Source organism: Microcebus murinus, chromosome 2 (assembly GCF_040939455.1).
Source record: "Microcebus murinus isolate Inina chromosome 2, M.murinus_Inina_mat1.0, whole genome shotgun sequence".
Taxonomy (NCBI): Eukaryota; Metazoa; Chordata; class Mammalia; order Primates; family Cheirogaleidae; genus Microcebus; species Microcebus murinus.
Window position 1 is genome coordinate 125,318,232 of NC_134105.1, and position 20,066 is coordinate 125,338,297.

Sequence of the window (20,066 nt, forward strand, 5' to 3'; positions counted from 1 at the left end):
CCCTGGAACTTCTGTCAATCCCTGGCAACTAAATAGAAAACCTAAAATTTATTCTAAGGTAAAAAACAAATCTAAATACAGTTTCTGACTCTGCCACTTGCTTCTACAAGGTGTTACTCAAGAAGTAATTTATATTTATGTACAATGTAATAAAAGTTGTTCTGGATAGTAATTAAGTGGTGATGTTTAGTTATTATGTATGATATCGTATGTCCACAAATTACTTTCTAAGTCAAATAAGCAAATTACCTGTTCCAATAATGAAAAATTAACTACTAGCTACAGAAAAGGAAATTTGAAAACTGGAAAAATGTAAAAAATAGAAACAATTGAATAGAAATTAACCTAAGAGAATATATTAGATTTTAATTATTTGTACATTTATAAAATATATAGTTTATGCTTTAAAAATAATTTTATTCATAGAAAGACCCAGAATACACTGCTTCTTTTTAAAATGATTTTTGAAATAGTGAACAGAAAACTGAAAACAGTCTTAGTTGATTGCACTTACACATGGAAGGAAAAGTGTTTTTAAAAAGGATAAACAGTTAAAAAAAAAAGGGAATTGTGACTTTTAGAACTTTGTTTTTTGAAATTTTATTGAAAGTAAATGATGAAAAATCATATTCAATTGAAGGAAGAGTAAAAATATTTGTTTCAAGTGTGGTCTGAATCACTCACAGAGATTAGATACATGCATTCCATACTGGTTACTCTATAGATCTGAGGTAGCACAGGTCAGCAGGCCAACATAACAGTTCCACAAGGCACCATTGGTTTTGTGTGATGTAATGCTAGCATCTAAGATCCAGAAATACAGAAAAAAATCAAATATGGCATGTAGATTTTTCTCCAATTTCTTCGAATTTATATTGGATTGACACTGATACTATTTAATACATTCACTATGCTTTGTGTTTGGGTCTTTTCTGAAATAGACTGTAAGATTTCATCAGCATCCCAAATGCAAACTGTTCCTTCAGGTAAGCCCCTACACTCAATTGATCACAACTTAAGGCTTTGGTTAGAACAGATTCATGTGTTTTTCCTGTGGCAGATATTTTCAAATAGATTCTTCCCCATGTCTTTGTAATCTTTTTAGGTATCAATAATGATACCTTCTTAGTGTTTCCTAAAATCCTTCCATAATCACATGACTTAAGAAAAAAAAATGCAATCCTCCTGCCTCAGCCTCCCTAAGTGCTAGGATGACAGGTGTGAGCCACCACACCTGGCCCAGAACATTTTTGGAGTACAGCTGCTCTTACCTTAGCTCATTAACGGAAAAAAAGCACAGTGCCTTACATATAGTATTTAGGGTAAGTGTTCAATGGTTTAAATTCTTTTTTCATACTACTAAAAACTACAAATAGGATATAATCCCACAACTACATTATTAAAGTGAGTTTAAAAAATAATGTGTAATTGAAAAGTTTTCTAAAATTTATCATTGCTTCATAATTGTAATTACTTTTGTCCAATTTCAAACACTGCCTAAAAGTGAGGCTCTACCTTCTTTAGAGCCTCACCCAAGAAAACAAAAATCACTTGATAGTTACTCTGAGAAGAGTATCTTCCTGTGCAATGATTTTGTTGCTGTATTTTGGAATTTAAAATATTCCTCAGTTATAGATACCATGCTATATATTTCAAATCTGATTTGCACGAAAAGGCAAAGAAAATAAGTCATCAATTTTTAGCTTTGTCAAGGCTTAGATTATTAAAGATTTTACAAAAAGTAAAATATGGAAACTCTTTTTCTAACATAAGTTCATTTGTGCTTTTCAGGCTATTTCTTCACATTTATCAACCTTCTTCCTCATGAATGGAAGGCCTTTAAACTTTTTCATAAGCCTGTGCCTTCTATAATCAACTCTGAGCTTAGCTTTTAAAAAGGCAACCCCGTTCCTCTATGCTCCTCACAGGCTGGACAGGCAGTACCAGGTGCGAAATACGGCTCCAGAGCCCACTCAGTTTGTCTGAGTCCATGTGGTTGAAGGAGCTGGGAGTGTCCGCGTTGGTAAACTTGGCCCAGAGTAAATCTCTCACTTTTTCTTCAGTTTCCCTTGGGCCTACACTTGCTTCTAATGTTTCCTCTTCTAATAGAACGGTTAGGACCAGAGCCACGTCTTTAAAGGCAGCATTCTCATGATCACAATACTTGTAGAAGATCAAGGTGGAGCCCGCAGGAAGGGACTCAAAGTTGTGTACCACAGCAGCCTTCTGGCCATTCTCAAATCCATAGCTCAGTTCCATATCAACCAACAGCTTGACTGTGTCACTGTCCTGCAAGGTTCTTCCAGCCCCATCAATTTGAATGGCAGAGACTTTCTGGGAATAGGTATAGGCATCTGCAACGTGGTGGCTCAGGCACTTCAGGGTCTCTTTCCCCTCCTGAGCTGCTGTAAATATGATCGTGGCTGGCTCAGTAGGGTTTGTAGCATTGAGGTGCTTCTGGAGAAACTTACGTCCTCTCTGCCAAAGGAAGGAACTCTGACCTGGAAATTTATCCTTCAACTGACTGAACTGAGCCAAGAAGGCCTCCAAAGCTGGATTTTGGGGTACTTGCTGGGCTGGAAATGAATAGTAGCTATTAACAGAATTTAGCACAAAAGCCACAACCAGGAAGCCAACAAAGATGGGGCCTGAAAAGAATGAGAAAGGAATAGAAAATTAGAACGTGAGTCAGAAACAAAGCCTGTGGTAAACTGAAATGAGGCAGAGATATTGTCAGGTTTTACTCTGGAAGTGGTAAGTTTCTTCTGCCTAACTCATTTAATCTTTCTGCTATTTAAGTCTACCAGAAATACCCTTTCTAATCTCTTCTCAGAGTTAATTATTTGAAGATACAATATCCTTGTTAAAAGGTAAAATCTAAGTTTATGTATTTGTTGTTATAATTAATGAAGTAATTTAGAAATGAGCTATCAGGATTTTCCTCTACCTTCTCAAAGTACCTATATAGCAGAACTTTTTTTTAGGGGTCAAACCTTAAAAATGCCACTTGAGAAGTTAATATTCTAATTGAAAGGCAGTTTCAGATTCTTGTTTAAGACAAGTCCTTTCTATTCTGGGAATTTTTTATTCTGTTAAGCACAGCAAAACATTAGCCAGCATTCTTAAGGGAAAAAAAAATCCCTAAAACTCTATTGCTCTATTTTACTATGACTTACTGTCAAACATTTAAAAAAATATATTAATACAATGTTAAAACTATTTAAATTTGCTGATTCTCTAGGCATTCTCACTGAGGATTTCTGAATATGAATCAACACTGCAGTAAAATCACATTTGTTCTTACCATAGCTCCAAAAAGCCTTTTTACTAATCTTTATTATGGCTTCTTGTGCATTCTCTTTCTTTTCTTCCGATTTTTGTGTTTCTTGTTGACGATTTTCAGCCTCTGAGGGGAAAAGGAATCAATATTATTTTCAGACAGTACACTATTGACAGTGTGCATACCTTTATATCTCTCACCAACTCAAAGAATTATTTGACTAAGAGAATTTTGATACTTCGTAAAATTTTCTTTTATACAAAGCTAACTTTTTTCTTGACATTTCCTTAAAGGTTCACTATTACTTTTACTCTACTTAGAAAAATAAAATGAAGTGCTGTGAAATTCTTTCAAGGATGCTGTTGTTACATTCACAATTCCTCACTGCCCCTTACATCAAAGACAAAGAAATAGGCATTCCAATATTGTAGCCAAACCTATCTAAAATGTGACTCAACAAAATGTACACAATTAAGAAGGGATCTAAGGAATGTTAGCTATTCACAAGATTCAACATCATAGGGCAATAGTGCTCTAATTCCAGTCTCACATGGCTCTTTAAGATCCCAAGTAGAAAAATTAACAGAGGCACTAAGTTCAGAGACAGGAGAAATTACTGTACACTTGCAAAATAGCTTACAAAAGAAAGTCTGAAACTCTTAGTGAAGGAGAAAAAGCAAGGAATATAAGGTGAAGAAAATTTATAAAATATGTAAAAATATAGGTGCAGGGAAAGCACATCAATCTTAAAATATTTGGGTAAAATAAAGGGCAACATTTTATAAATCACTCCAGAATCTAGATATGTGCTTGAAACTCCAGCCAGACACCTCTATTAGCATGGACAAGTAGAATCATCTTAACCTATAGAGGAGAGTTCATACCACACCAAAAAATTGGTTCTTAAAATATCACATCATAGAATTTAAGGACTGAAAGGATCGTTAATGAACACCAACTCCAGCCTCCTACTTAACATGAAAAAAGGTCCGAGGATGTTAAGAGCCTTATCCAAAGTCACTTAAAGAGATGTGGCTGAGTTGAGATCAGAGTGAGGTTTCTTATCTCCTTCAGTGGTCCCCGACCTTTCTGGCGTCAGGGACAAATTTCATGGAAGACAATTTTTCCATGGAAGGAGGATAGGGAAGTACTGGGGGCAGGGTGTGGTTTTGGGATGATTCAAGCACATTACATTATTATGCAATCAAACCTCTCTGCTAAGGATAATCTGTATGTGCAGCCACGCCCCAGTGCTAGCATCAGCCCCTCAGCTTTACCTCACATCATCAGGCATTAGTCTCATAAAGAGCACACAACCTAGATCCTTTGTATGCACAGTTTACAGTAGTTTCTGCTCGTATGAGAATCTAATGACACCGCTGATCTGACAGGAGGTGGAGCTTATGCCATGATGTGAAGCTATTCACTGGATGGCCTGCGGCTTACCTCCTGCTGTGTAGCTCAGTTCCTAACAGGCCATGGACCAGTGCTGGCCTGGGGGTTAGGGACCACATTCCTAGATCACAGATTAGCTCATTCCACTAAGCTAAATTGCTTCCCACACATAAATTGCATGTTTTAAACAGTATTTTGTTTCTCTACTCACAATGAACCTGCATATGGTGAAACTCTGATGGCAGATAATGGTCTATACAAATCACATTTATTCATTCATTTGATAAACATTCATGAAGTTGTTTCTTTGTGAAAGGTGCCAGAGATACGCTATGAATGAAAGGGACACAGTCCTTGCCTACACTGAAGTTACAGACTATTCAAATGACTGATGAATGAGACACACATTTGAGATCAGTCACTGATTTGCAGTGAAACATGAATTACTAGTATTTGGTCAAGTTTCTGATAAACAGAATGTCTTGGATATCATCTTGTCCAACTTCTTCATTTTACAAACAGGACACTAAAGTACTAGGCAGTTAAGAGACTTGCCCAAGGTCATTCAAGTGAGCAAGTCATAGGGCCCCAACTCGACTCCACATATGTAGAGTCCTAAGTAAGGATTTAGCAACTTCAACTCTTACCTTCATAAGGGAAGATACGCTTGTTCCCCTTAACATATAAGCAGGAAAAAAAAAAAAAAAAAAAAAAAAAAAAAAAAAAAAAACATATAAGCAGGAAAAATCAAGTATAAAGCAATTAACTGATTTGCTCAAAGTCCTAAAAAAACTGAAATGTGACTGAGCTAAGGATACTGTACCATTAATGTTTGTTTTAAAATATGTCCATCTTTTGATTTATGTAACATTTAGATTCCCTAATAGTAAAAGATTTTTAAAATTGTAAGTCACAATATTCTCAAAAGAAATAATGAAAAGGCCAGGGACCAATATTTTAAAAATCATGCCCCTTTTTATCATATTGCCTTAATATTAATATAAACAGTAAGTAAAAATATTGTTAAGAATGCAGTTAATGTACAACCTATTGCAAACCTCAAAAAAAAAAAAAAAAAAAAAAAAAAAAAGAATGCAGTTAATGGGTAGGAAGCAACTTCATGTAGTGGAATGAGCTACTCTAGATGAGAATCTCATTCTAATCCCAACTTGGCCATAATGCTTTGTGTTACCTTGCGTAAGGCCCAGAGGCCTTAATCCCTATGAAAGACAGATAAAAGTTCTCTAAAAAGGCCCTTGACTTTTGCTGTGTTCTCAGTAACAGACAATACACAAAAGGATAGTAATTCAGTGGGCTCTCTCACCTGGAGGCAGTCGCCTCCTCAGTGTATCCTGGCTCTCTAGACCCACCCTGGAATGACCAGGGCTTTGGGCCTCCTGGATTACTGCAGCAGATGGCTCCTGAGAAGCTCCAGTTCTGTCACTCACTTCCTCAGGGAGGGCTGCAGAGCTGCTCTCTAAGTGTACATCTGCTCTTCCTTCCTTATCACTTGCAGAATGGTCAGGATCTGGATCCAAGGGTTCTTCACACAGATTTTCTGAAGGGACGTGATGCCCTTGTTTTCTATCCTGAAAACTCTGGTTGTTCTCATGTTCTGTTTTTTCCTTTGGAGAGTCCCCAAAATTTGTTTCATCTGGACTTTCTGATTCATCAACTGTATCTGCACTTTCTGGATTTATTGTCTCTATCCCTTGGTGCTCTTTGTTAAGACCAGAGGCAGGGTGTGGAGTCTGAGCTTCTTCAATGGTACTTGCTGTGATTGTGGTCTCCTGTGCCTGAGAATTTATTGATGGATCATTTTCCGAATACTTTTGAGAGTCTATGAGATAAAAATATATAATTAATGAAAAATAATTTCCCATATTTTTGTACTTTGACAAGGTCCCTGATTAATAATATTTATATAGATTTTCATGGTTTACAAGGCACTCTTCCTAAACATTATTTCTCTTGGCTCCCTCTAAAGGTGATTAAAACAAATTTATTATCATGTTAATAAACTCAACAAATAATGCTAATATAAAACAATTCTGAGTGACAGAACCAACTTTTCATTATATTAAATATATCTTCCTCCCTAATGAAAGGCAATGATCATCAATGGCAGCTAAAACCATTATGCAAAAGGCTGATGGGGAATTTTATAATGGATGAACCAGACTGACAACTGCTAAACCTATGGATCAATATCACAAAAACAGGGAAAAACCAGTTGTCATTAACCTCCCAATACAATGCATTAAGAAGTATACTACTAGATCACCTGTTAAATATTCTTCCCACATAACTGCACTTGAATCTGATAAAGCTTCTAGAACTACCAGCTTCTAAGAAATATAGGGATAAAGAAATATACTAAATTATGCCTCAAGAATGTAATCAGTAAAACCCAGAATGGGGCAAACTTCAATAGACAAAACACTGTGTTTCTTTAATAATGGCAGGAAATAAAAATAAATGGCAAGAAAAGGGAAGAAAAGGAGGGGTAACCTATGGATTGAGACTCAAGAGACACATGAACCAAATACAATGTGGACCATAATGTTTAAATCCAATTTAGAACCAATCATTAAAGAAACACGAGACAATCAAGGATATCTGAATGCCAGATATGCCTGGCCTCAAGCTATCCGCCCTCCTGGACCTCCCAGAGTGCTAGGATGAGCCACTGAGACAGCCAGAAATGTTCTGTAAGATATTTTGGTTATGTTTAAAAAAAAAAAAAACAATCTATCTTTTGGAGATGGAAGCTAAAGTACTTACAAATAAAATAAAATGATATTATGTCTTAGATTTACATTAAAATAATCCAGGGCAGGCAACAAGATCAGCATTATATTGGTAATAGCTGAAGCTGGATGTTGAGTACATGAGGGATTCATTATACTGTTCTTTTATAATACTTAAAAACTTCCATAATGAAAAGATTTTTTGTTTTTGTGGGTTTTTTGAGGCGGGTGCAAGCTATGGGGGTGGGCTCATTTCGCTACATTGTCCAGGTTGGTTGTGAACTCCTGGGTTCAAGCGATCTTCCTGCCTCGGCATCCTGAGCAGCTGGGGACCACAGGCACAAGTCACTGCACTCAGCCAATAAAAAGAGTTTTAAATAAATGTCCTTTCTCTTCTGAAAAACCTATATCATATTTTACCTATATCTCTTATATAAACATATAAAGCAGGAAAAAGAACTTAAGTTTCACTCTTACCTATAACTGAAATATCCCCTCTAAATATAGCAGTTTTTTAAATTTTTATTTTATACATCTAAAGATCTATCAGCTTTTTCTTTTTGAGACAGAGTCTCACTTTGTTGCCCAGGCTAGAGTGAGTTCCGTGGCATCAGCCTAGCTCACAGCAACCTCAATCTCCTGGGCTCAAGCGATCCTCCTGCCTCAGCCTCCCGAGTAGCTGGGACTACAGGCATGCGCCACCATGCCTGGCTAATTTTTTTTTCTATATATATTAGTTGGCCAATTAATTTCTTTCTATTTATAGTAGAGACAGGGTCTCGCTCTTGCTCAGGTTGGTTTTAAACTCCTGACCTCGAGCACTCTTCCCGCCTCAGCCTCCCAGAGTGCTAGGATTACAGGGGTGAGCCACCACCCGGCCTCTATCAGCTTTTTAAAAGATGCATTACATTTTTCCAGTATTACAGGTCCCTACTATTGGAGTCTCTAAAACAATTATGTTCCTTACATTATAATTAGGGTCTGGTATTATAGTAAAATTCAGTAAATATTAAATAATAATAATACAAATTAATCCACTGAATTAGCTTTTTTACTTCAAAGCTTCAGGTTCAGTCATCAGAGATTCTCTCTCTTAGCACAGCCTATTTTCCTGCAGCACAAACGTCCATGCTGTATAAACTAGTCTTACTCTCTTGAGGCTCCCGAAGTCCACTGTCGGTCATGTTTGTGTTCTATCTCTTCAGAATCTGGGGTAGTTTTTTAGTGTCTGATTTTCCTTGTGAAGATGTCTTGTTTTCTTCTTGTCCCAAGTCCCAACAGACTCATGCTTCCAGGAAACAAGGCATACATACAGTGACTAAAATAAAATGAAAAAAATTAATTGACTTTTTATTCATACAAGGGGGAAATGCCAATTTCACTTTTATTAAATTTGTTTAGTTTGAGGAATGTTTCCTCTCTGAAACTTTTTTAGTAAAGAAAAACTGCTTTTCATTGTCATGAGGTTCTTACTCCAAATTGTAGACCAAAAAAAAAAAAAAAAATCGATACAGACTATTATTATCCTTGCATGGACATCATAATCTCTTAATATATTCCAGTATAGCTGAAAGAGTATAAAAAATTAGATCAAGTGTCTAGAATCGTAAAGAGAATAGACTGGCATGGAAGTTAAAAAAAATTCTAAGATTAGGCCGGGCATGGTGGCTCATGCCTGTAATCCTAGCATTCAGGGAGGCAGAGATGGGTGGATTGCTCAAGGTAAGGAGTTCGAAACCCGTTTCTACTATAAATAGAAAGAAATTAATTGGCCAACTAATACATATAGAAAAAATTAGCCAGGCATGGTGGTACGTGCCTGTAGTCCCAGCTACTCAGGAGGCTGAGGCAGGAAGATTGCTTAAACCCAGGAGATGGAGGTCGCTGTGAGGTAGGCTGACGCCATGGCACTCACTCTAGCCTGGGCAACAAAGTGAGACTCTATCTCAAAAAAAAAAAAAAAGAAATCAAAATCAGTAGTAATTTATAAGCAACAAGAACTGAGTATCATTTTATAGTTAAATATTATTTTTTGTCAAAAACAAATTGATCACTAAGTTACTTAACTTTCACTGCCTGTAAAAACAAGATTAAGGATTGTTATGAGGATTGAAATTCAAAAATATGTATTTCAGAGCTTTGTGAAGTGTTACATTTTTTTGATAGCCTAGATAAGGGGCTGGCTAGCTAACTAGCAACTTTGTGTTTTTCTCATAGTACTCTTAATTTTACCAATTAAAAATTCTGATCCCAAATGGCCAGCATAGTACCTAGTGTATAGTAGGAACTCCATATTTTAATTTAAAAGAATATAAAACATGAATGAGGCCGGGCGCTGTGGCTCACGCCTGTAATCCTAGCTCTTGGGAGGCCGAGGCGGGCGGATTGCTCAAGGTCAGGAGTTCAAAACCAGCCTGAGCAAGAGCGAGACCCCGTCTCTACTATAAATAGAAAGAAATCAATTGGCCAACTGATATATATATAAAAAATTAGCCGGGCATGGTGGCACATGCCTGTAGTCCCAGCTACCAGGGAGGCTGAGGCAGAAGGATCGCTCGAGCCCAGGAGTTTGAGGTTGCTGTGAGCTAGGCTGACGCCACGGCACTCACTCTAGCCTGGGCAACAAAGCGAGACTCTGTCTCAAAAAAAAATAAAAAATAAAAAATAAAACATGAATGACAGCCGGGCGCAGTGGCTCACACCTGTAATCCTAGTACTCTGAGAGGCCGAGGTGGGCGGATCACTCGAAGTCAGGAGTTCGAAACCAGCCTGAGCAAGAGCAAGACTCCGTCTCTACTATAAATAGAAAAGAAATTGATTGGCCAACTAATATATAGAGAAAAAATTAGCTGGGCGTGGTGGCACATGCCTGTAGTCCCAGCTACTCAGGAGGCTGAGGCAGCAAGATTGCTTGAGCACAGGAGTTTGAGGTTGCTGTGAGCTAGGCTGACGCCAAGGCGCTCACTCTAGCCTGGGCAACAAAGCGAGACTCTGTCTCAATAAAAACCAAAAAAACACATGAATGAATATATGAATAGTGATGGTGTATGTAAACTGGAAGAGAAGAGTTAAGGACAGACCCTTCTTTCTGGTGGTATGAACACTTAGAAATGCCTCAAATCTGGAGAGTTCCTTGTCATCCCTTTTAGATTTGGATGAATATAAAAAAGGAGTAAAAGAAGCCACCTATAAAAGTGTATGTCAAATGATTCCATTTACATGAAGTTCTAGAATAGGCAAATGATTACGATCAAAAGTAACAGAAAACAGATTAGTAGTTACCGGAGGAAGGAGTATGGATTGGAAAACAGCAAGGAAACCTTTATGAGGTTATGAAATGTTTCATCTTTACTGAGGTGGTGGTTCCATTTGTCATCAAACTTAAAATCTATACGTTTATTGTATGTAGATTATCCTCAATAAACTTTATTGAAAACAAACAACTGAATACTTTCAAAATGTATTACTTAGTTACAAGGTTAAAATAAAAAAGAATCTGCAAAGGAGCCAGACAGGTATTTCTCTAATCTTACAAATGCTTGACATAACACCTTTCCTGTCACAAAGCACATAGCAATTCTGTAGCTCACTTCATTTAGACTCTTGGAAACGTATCAGCACTGTTCACTGCTGCAAAGAAGCGGGACAAACAAGAAGTTACTTGATGCATCCTCACAAAAAGTCACATGGTAGGATATCGGAGAGATCTGGAAGGCGCTTTCCAGAGGCAGGTCAATCTTCTGAACAGTATCCAATCCCTACCAGGAAATATGTTCATTAGGAACCTGAGTGCTGGACTGTATAATGGAAGTGAGGCACAGCCTCATCCTGATGGAAAATGGAGTTGCTGGGACTTTTTGTAGCTGTAGAAAAAAATCATTCCATAACCATGAATGAAAAAAGATATTTTTGATGATATTTTTTGAAATAAGGATATGATGAAGACCTGTGGGCTGCACAAAAGACACTTATTTTAGTGAATCCCTTACAAGTTTAATTGTGAAATGTTGGTTTTCAGTGCCCCATAGGTGGAGGTAATAAAGATTCATTTTTCTACTTAAAAAAATTTAACCCCAACAATGTCATCTCCACTTCCCTATGACCCTGAAATCTGCAACAAAACTTACATCCTTTTGCTTTGTCTCCATCAGGGCTTGTAACAGGTTAAAGCCATAGGGTTTTATTCTCCATTTATGCAGAATGCACTAAATTGTAGGCTGAGGATGCTTTGCTTAATTCAACTTCCAGGAACTTCTCTAAAAGAGGGACACAAATTTGCCTCACTGTTCCCTCTGCAAACATGAATGCCCTGTTCTCTTTTAAGATTTACCCTTTCTGCCTCATCTCACTGGGCAACAGTAAATGCTTTGACAATATAGTAGGTGCCACTGTGTGGTATACCAAACACCCTTTGCATAACAGTCACATAACCAAGTTTAGGAGTCTCCAACACATAAAATTAAGGCTTCTAAGGGTAACTGCAAATTAATACATATTACATGAAAAAATATGAACTTGATGCTAAGAAACTTTTGAAAGTATTCCATTCTTTCTGTCACCGTGTGCATTGTTTACATATATGTAAATTTATAATATAAATAAATAAATAAATGGAAAGGGTACACATCAACTCCCATTTAGTGCTTGCTTCTCCAAGAGCAAGTGGATTTCAAAAGTATAAATTTCTTTAAAAATAAAAAGAACTGAGGTTAACTATGGCAAAATGTTAATGTAGTTTAGATCTAGGTACACAGGTGCTTGTTATTCTCTGCATTTTTCTGTATCTTTGATGTAGATAATGATTTTTTTAAATGAGTAATAAAATATATTAGCCTCTGTAGGAAAAGTATGAAAAGGAACGGTAACTCTTTGGGCCCACATACAATGACCTCACATTACAGAGGTACATTTCCACCACAGCCTCCTATATATTTTGTCACAAGCAGCTGGGAGGATATAGGACAAGGAAAAGCTGTCTGTGAGACAAGATCAGGGCTGAGAGCGCAGCAGGACCGTACCCATTCTCTACTCCATCCAGTAAATTGCTAGTGTTGCCATGGGGACCAGCAAAAAGAAGGGGAGAAGAAAACCTAGGGAAAACCTGGGGAGAAAGGAGTAGTTATCAGGAAACACAAAGATTTAATTTTTTTTAACAGAGAAGGAAATTATAAGTTTAGCAACTAAGAAAACCTAAAAAGAATAATTAATTCCAGGATGGCAGTTTAGATGTAAATGCTATCATGACTAATGTAGGCAGTCAGGGTACAAGTATGTATCTTTATTTTTAAACACTTTATTTTTAAACACTTTATTTTAGTGAATGATGCCATTTTAAGCTCTAGGGATAAAAAGAAACAAATCTTGACCCTCAAACAATTTATAATCCTGCTGTGGAAAAAAGTAACATATAAAGCATACACAATAACTATAAAATCTAATATTTATTGAATGCCTTCTTCATGCCAGGCAGCATTCAAAGCACTATGTATTAACTCATTTAATCTTCATAACAATCTTATGAAGTATGTACTATTAATATTCCTACTATTTTACAGATAAGGAAATTGAGATGTAGAAAGGTTAAGAACCTTACCCAAGAACATACAACTGCTAAGGGCAGAGTCAGGATTTGAACTCAGGTAGTCTGGCTGTGGGACCTAAGATTTTCACCATGACACCTTAAAAAAGCTTATATTAAACACACTACAAAGCACTCTGACTTTAGAATACTTAAATCTAGGTTTTAATTGTGACTCTAGCATGTATGACCTGAGTAAATTTGCGCATATCCTTCAACCTTTCTCAACCTGTTTATTTTAGGGCTATGGAAAGCCTCAAGTGATGCAATTACATCTACTGTAATTAAGATTTTAAATGGATCTAAATAATTTGACAAGGATCTACCTTGGGTCCATCCATCCCTCCAGGCCTCTTGATCCTTATACCTAAGACCATTTGACACAATATAGGCTCCACCTTAGTCCCAAGACCAAGCTTGTCCTTCACTGGGAGAGATTTAACAAGTTTTTAATTCAGCACCACATTCTAATGACTGGCTTTAATCCCTGTTGTAAGACTCTACATTATTTCCTAGTTCTAACTTTTGCCTTTTTGCCCTGTACCTTTCCTAGTCCTACAGATTTACTATGTGTCATGATTGGTATATGCTAATACATTTAAACCCCACAGCAGTGTAAGGTAGGTATTATTACACAACCTATTTTATAGATGAAGAAAATAGATACAGAGAGGTTAAAATGCCCAAGTCATTTAGTAGTGTTAGAATTAGAATACAAACCTATTCACAGATGAAGAAAATAGATACAGAGAGGTTAAAATGCCCAAAGTCATTTAGTAGTGTTAGAATTAGAATACAAATCTACGGGGTAGGAAGGGCATGGGCAATATACGTAACACCTTAACATTTGTACCCCCATAATATGCTGAAATAAAAATATAAAATAAAAATAGGGCGGGCGCGGTGGCTCACGCCTGTAATCCTAGCACTCTGGGAGGCCAAGGCGGGCGGATTGCTCGAGGTCAGGAGTTCAAGACCAGCCTGAGCAAGAGCGAGACCCCGCCTCTACTATAAATAGAAAGAACTTAATTGGCCAACTAATATATATAGAAAAAACTAGCCGGGCATGGTGGCGCATGTCTGTAGTCCCGGCTACTTGGGAGGCTGAGGCAGGAGGATCCCTTGAGCCCAGGAGTTTGAGGTTGCTGTGAGCGAGGCTGACGCCACTGCACTCACACTAGCCTGGGCAACAAAGTGAGACTCTGTCTCAAAAAAAATAAATAAATAAAAAAAATATCAATGCTATCTGTAGATCTGTAAAAAAAAAAAAAAAAAAAAAAAAAAAAAAAAAAAAAAAAAAAAAAAAAAAAAAAAAAAATAAAAATAGGCTGGGCATGGTGGCTCATGCCTGTAATCCTAGCACTCTGGGAGGCCGAGGCGGGCGGACTGCTCAAGGTCAGGAGTTCGAAACCAGCCTGAACAAGAGCGAGACCCCATCTCTACTATAAATAGAAAGAAATTAATTGGCCAACTAATATATATATATATATGCAAAAAATTAGCCGGGCATGGTGGCGCATGCCTGTAGTCCCAGCTACTTGGGAGGCTGAGGCAGGAGGATCCTTGAGCCTGGGAGTTTGAGGTTGCTGTGAGCTAGGCTGATGCCACTGCACTCACTCTAGCCTGGGCAACAAAGTGAGACTCTGTCTCAAATAAAAATAAAAAAAACCTAGCTAGTGGCATGGTCATTATTTTTCCTCTACAAAAAGCAGTTTTCAAGCTCTGTCCCAAAAATTCCATGGAGAATCAAGGGTTGCCACAGGAGACTAGAGAGATAAAAGGACTATGGCTCATCTTACTTTTACAGACAGCTATGATATGCGGATTGCCACATAGTGTTTGGATGCCATGGACTTACATTTGCCTGCGCTTTCTCCTCCTATAACTTAGTGATGAATCTTACCTCAGCAACCCATACCCCATGAGAAGCCCCACCTTTTTGGTGGATGTATTTTCTTCCCAGTCTGCCTCAGCATGTTTCCATTAACCCTTCCACTCCCAGGTCTGCCATAAAATAACAGGAAGTAGTTATAATGGTCATTTTAGAATTGCTACCATTATGTATAATATTATCAATTCTTTCACACTATAAAGAGACTAATATGACTTACACAATTTAAAACACCAGATAACCCCCAGACCATTTGTTGTTAGAATTACTTTTAAAAACACGGTACTTATATTTCAATAAAATTAATTATTCATATCAACTATGGAGTATTCTAGAACCTGCAATATTTTAAGCCACGTGAAGTCATACTAAAAAGATTTAAGCTGCAAAGCCATCCTAAATTTTCTCCTTTGCTCAGTTTTATGAACTCTACATGATGCTAGTTTTTGAGAACTAGCCATGTAACAGGTACAATAATATAATCATGTTTGAAGGTCAGGTACCCTTAATATTAAAATCAATATATTTTATCCCTTTCTCTTGCCTATATACTCATGTAGCCAATGACACCAAACAGAACTTTTTGTGAGGGCTAGAACAGTTCTGATTAGTGTAATTAATGAGGAAAAACATGGCTGTGCTATGACCTAAAATATCAACAGTGATCTTCAGTTTGACATGAAACCTCTTTAAATGTCATCAGGACAGGAAAAATACAATAAATATTATTACCTTGCAATATTATGAGTCTCAGCTCCCATTTCTTTAAAGCCAGGTAAGTAAACACTATGGATGTGCTACTAGTTTCTCAAAGTACGGTCCATAGAGCATCTGCATAAGAATCTCCTGAGGTGCTATTTATAATATGCAGATTCCCAGGCCCGACAAACCACCTAAGAAATCAAAATTTCTATAGTAGTAAATCAAGAAATCTGCATTTTTAAATAGCTCTCCAAGGTACTGCTTAGGAATCGGATTTGAGAAATCAATGGTATAAGTCCTTTTAAACTGACCTTACTATTTAAAGGAGAGATTGGTTAAAATAAAGACTTTTCTCTATTTTGCTGTTTAAAATTTCACACATATATAGTGTTTCTTAGTGTGTGTCCTTGTAGCATAAGCATTCTCTAATAATTGAAAAAATTTAGGAGACAATAATATTGATCACAATACAGTCCTCAAAAGCACTATCGCAAAGTAAATTTTTACTTTATAGGAAGAGCTTTAGCATAGTGAAGGAGTTCTTAATTTTTGGTTAATGACAAACTAACTAGTCTTCACTCAATTTAGCAGCCCACACAGTTTATTCAGCAATATAACAGGAAAGAACCTCCATCATAATAGACATAAGGCAGGTACAAGATGGATCTCTGGGGTACATTCTTTATACAGACCAACAAATAACTTAAGGTTTAACAACATGTGGCAAGTATAATTTGTTGCACACCAACAGTCATTCATTTCCCACTTCTTTCTACCTAAAAAGCCTGGATTTTATGGGTGGAGGCAATGCGTCCTATCCAGGCAACACTAATCCTGTTCCCCTCCTTTCCCAGGCTCTCTTGGGAACCAGTACCTTCTAATGAGATGTTAAGAAGAAACCTGCTATGGCCAGGCGAGGTGGCTCACCCTTGTAATCCTAGTGCTCTGGGAGGCCAAGGCGGGCGGATTGCTCAAGGTTAGGAGTTCAAAACCAGACAGAGCGAGACCCCATCTCTACTAAAAATAGAAAGAAATTAATTGGCCAACTAATATATACACAAAAAATTAGCCGGGCATGGTAGTGCATGCCTGTAGTCCCAGCTACTCGGGAGGCTGAGGCAGAAGGATTGCTTGAGCCCAGGAGTTTGAGGTTGCTGTGAGCTAGGCTGACGCCATGGCACTCGCTCTAGCCTGGGCAACAAAGCGAGACTCTGTCTCAAAAAAAAAGAAGAAACCTGCTATGAACTTTGGGGAAAGACTTTATTGCCAAATAAAAGATAGACTTGAAAGGAAAAAGCCTTTTGCTTCCTACTTCTAGCCTTTGCCTGGGATTAAATTATCTGGTACAACAACGATATTGTACTCATTGAAGAAACCACCATAAGGACAAAAAGCAAACATGACAAGGATCCCAGGGAAAGACGGAAAGAACTTGGGTCCATGATAACATTGTTGAGGTAACATACTAGCACTAGATACCTAGCATATTAAGTGTAATTTAAAAATTGTTCAGTGGCCTCTGAGTTGTTTTCAATAGCTTTTTCTAGGTATTTAACCCCAACTCTGGTTCCATGATTTTCATAAACAAGAAAAATCCAGAATGTGGCCAATATTCAGCAAGACCTTGTTAGTTCTAAGAAAGATGCTTTCCGTAGACTGTTCATAATACATATGGAGTTAGGCTCGATAATTCCTTTCATCATATATCTCCTATAGGTACTTTTCCATTTCCAGGGGAGGACATTGTAAATTCACTCATCACAAAGGTCAGTCTTTGTTCATGTAGAGCAAAGTGCAGACAGGTGGCATATTTCTGCATGTTTTTACACAAGCTAGGCATGTGCTGCCTAATACAATGTGACTTCTCTGACAGTGACCAGTTATCACTATCACAGCCACACTGAGGATGGGCCAGAGTCAATGATGAATAAATGGTTATATATTGATATATATATAAATATATACCATCACTGATCAATGTATAAGATGTGGAATTTGGAACGTAATTCTTATTAAAATTTACTGGAATAATCTAGGATCCAGGTTCTATGAGAATGCTTTCCCACAAAAGTTACCTTTAGAAATACCACTATGCAGCACGCACTGTGGGGCCTCCCTTCTAGGACTACCTTATCCTTTGTCAATAATTAGGCTGTGGAACTTTTTAGGAGTGGCAAGATAGTTCAAAACATTGCTTATAGGGAATATGGATTAGTCTAGCTGTAGATGAACAATCTGGCTTGAATACTGACTAAACTCATGCTGAACAAAATTTGTGTAGGCCACAGAAGCAGATCCAATGATTTAAGCAGATCCCCAAAGTAAGTGACAGTGTGGGTCAGAGTTAGAAATGAGTTATTTTTCCCATCTTCCTTGGGCTACTAGCACATAACCCCCTAGAACTTGATGATTTTGACTGTTAGAGAAGTCATTTGCTTTGGCCAAGTTTTTTATTTAAGGTTTTGTCCGTTCTGGTCAAGATTAACTGTAATGCAGGGTTAAAACCAGCTAATCTAGAGTCATGTATTCTTTTTCTAACCAGTGGAGGACCCAGAAGAAATGGATGGCAAGCTTTTTCAAAGGTCCACCTGGTGAGATTTTGGGGAGCCCACTCAAGTGGGAAAGACCATGGAAGAACAAGGCTTCTATTGGCAGGATTATCAGGATAACACTCAGGGCAATAATCAGCTCTGTTAATACGGTCTAAGAATACTTGGTAACATTCATTTTCGACAAGTTCAGTTTGGTACAACCAATGGCCTAGTTCTAAACTAGGGAACCACTGTTGTCCACAATCAGGGCAATGTGAATTATCTGAGAACATCTGGATCTAGAAAGACAACACAGGAAGCAATATAACAGCAAGAGGCAACAATGGCAAAGAGAGACACCAAAATAACCAGTCCTGATACAGGTTTGGTTTAGCAATTTCTCAGTTCAACCAACATTACTTGGAGAGGGCTAAATTTGGCTTGCACCTCTGTGCGATTCTTCAAGATTTCGTTGTCTATTTTTCACTCAATGGCAACCCAGTCTCTGAACTCAGGGACCAATCCAGTCTATGTTATCAGTCACTTATAATGTTATTAGTCACTTACTAGCAGCCCAGATCTCAGAATAGCTCCTTCAAATCCCAGCTTCTCAGGAAGAGATAGGCTCTAAGCTCAATTAGTTATTATTATTATTTTTTTGTTATCAGCTGGTGGTGGTATCACACAGAGGCACTTGGCTTACTCTGCTTTCTTGATAAAATTATTATGTTTGCTTGGTGAAACAGAGGAGCTGACAGGTCCAGTGGCTCTTTTGTTGGTGTTGGCACTCTTGCCGTTGTAATACATGTACCCAAGTCTTAAGGCCTTGGCACTTTACAGTGATGTAGGGGGGTCAGGAAAACCTGGCAGAGTCCTCTTGAGTGTAGATCCAATGAAGTTTGTCTTGGGAGGACCTTAATGAGGACCCAGTCACAGAGGAGGAGCTGATGTTGAGTTGGCTGGAGATCTGGGAATGCGTCACATACCTGTAAATGATAAAACTTCAGACGACTCATATGGGTTTTGCAGTTGCTCACAATATTATTAGAAACATGCATTTAGAAATTATTTGGGTCAGTCAAGGTGGATGAGAAATGTCTCATGGGTTACCCCATGACAATTTAATATGGGTAAAAACCAATTTATCTGTTGAGAGTTATTCTTATGCTCATATGAGCACTAGGAAGAGTTCCAGATCATTTAAAATTTGTACTAAGATTAGCTTATTTTGTTTTAGGACTGTATTTCTTCTACTCCCTTTGCACACTGGGAACAGTCTGTGTAATCATGTTTAATGTGGCAAAACTTTGAGGTCTCCTGTATGTATTTTCTGTGAAATGGGTACCATAAATGGTATTCCCATAATGTATGGGATAACATTAACAATGACAACTTTTCCCTAATAGGTCTCAATCCACCCAGGAAAAAAGCTTACAAAATTATTACATAATATTCTTAAAAGCTAACCATAGGAAGATGGATGAAATCCTTCTAAACACTAAAAAAGAAAAGAAGAGGGGGAAGTCTCACTACTCACATTTATCTTTATTGCTTTATGTACATTGTCAGTTTGAGAAGGCATGTAAGGCATAGTCCTGAGTAGTTCTGAGTTATTCTTGGAAAATAAATAGTAAATCAGTTAGAATTTACAGATGCCATCATTGTCTTTGTACTCCCCTTCATGACAGTGAATGTAGTATATAAACAAGGTGGGGCAGCAGGATGTATGGAACAATTAGATGGCCACATAGAGTATATCACAGATTACCAGATTAAAATATATATCCTGACTTTCTAGTGTTCTTTTTGTAAATTCTCAGGATCAATCCCATGAGGGTAAGAAGGGACATGGGGAGGGTGTAGGTATTAAAACTGTATAAAGATCTGGCCTGAAAAATAGTAGTTACAGCCTTAGTTGTGGTCAGCCAAAGTATTACCC

General features: G+C 37.5%; 2 protein-coding genes across 6 annotated transcripts in view; both read right to left on the bottom strand.

The window, feature by feature from the left end:
• Positions 1 to 584: 584 nt before the first annotated feature.
• LOC105875481 (torsin-1A-interacting protein 2-like) overlaps positions 585 to 20,066 on the bottom strand; it is a 28,822-nt gene continuing 9,340 nt past the window's right edge. The window contains exons 1-6 of one of the 5 annotated variants that reach the window (XM_076000422.1): positions 18,575 to 18,664; positions 14,907 to 15,007; positions 8,576 to 8,743; positions 6,000 to 6,515; positions 3,305 to 3,406; positions 585 to 2,648 (exon numbers count right to left, since the gene is read on the bottom strand). In XM_076000422.1, coding sequence (XP_075856537.1) covers positions 1,885 to 2,648; positions 3,305 to 3,406; positions 6,000 to 6,515; positions 8,576 to 8,609 — 1,416 coding nt within the window. In that variant the 5' untranslated portion in view covers positions 8,610 to 8,743; positions 14,907 to 15,007; positions 18,575 to 18,664 and the 3' untranslated portion in view covers positions 585 to 1,884. Of the gene's footprint in view, positions 2,649 to 3,304; positions 3,407 to 5,999; positions 6,516 to 8,575; positions 8,744 to 10,127; positions 10,222 to 11,015; positions 11,056 to 14,906; positions 15,008 to 18,574; positions 18,665 to 18,694; positions 18,811 to 20,066 lie in introns of those variants that run through there. The other 4 variants (XM_076000423.1, XM_076000424.1, XM_012772554.3 and 1 more) reach the window with 4 other exon arrangements.
• LOC105875484 (torsin-1A-interacting protein 2) lies at positions 16,180 to 18,577 on the bottom strand. Its single transcript, XM_012772560.3, has one exon. It carries the CDS (start codon positions 18,418 to 18,420, stop codon positions 18,025 to 18,027), a length of 396 nt encoding a protein of 131 aa, XP_012628014.1. The 5' UTR covers positions 18,421 to 18,577; the 3' UTR covers positions 16,180 to 18,024.

Excerpts from the sequence above, each read along its gene's own strand:
- LOC105875484 (XM_012772560.3), bottom strand. The coding sequence starts at position 18,420 with ATGTTCTCAGATAATTCACATTGCCCTGATTGTGGACAACAGTGGTTC.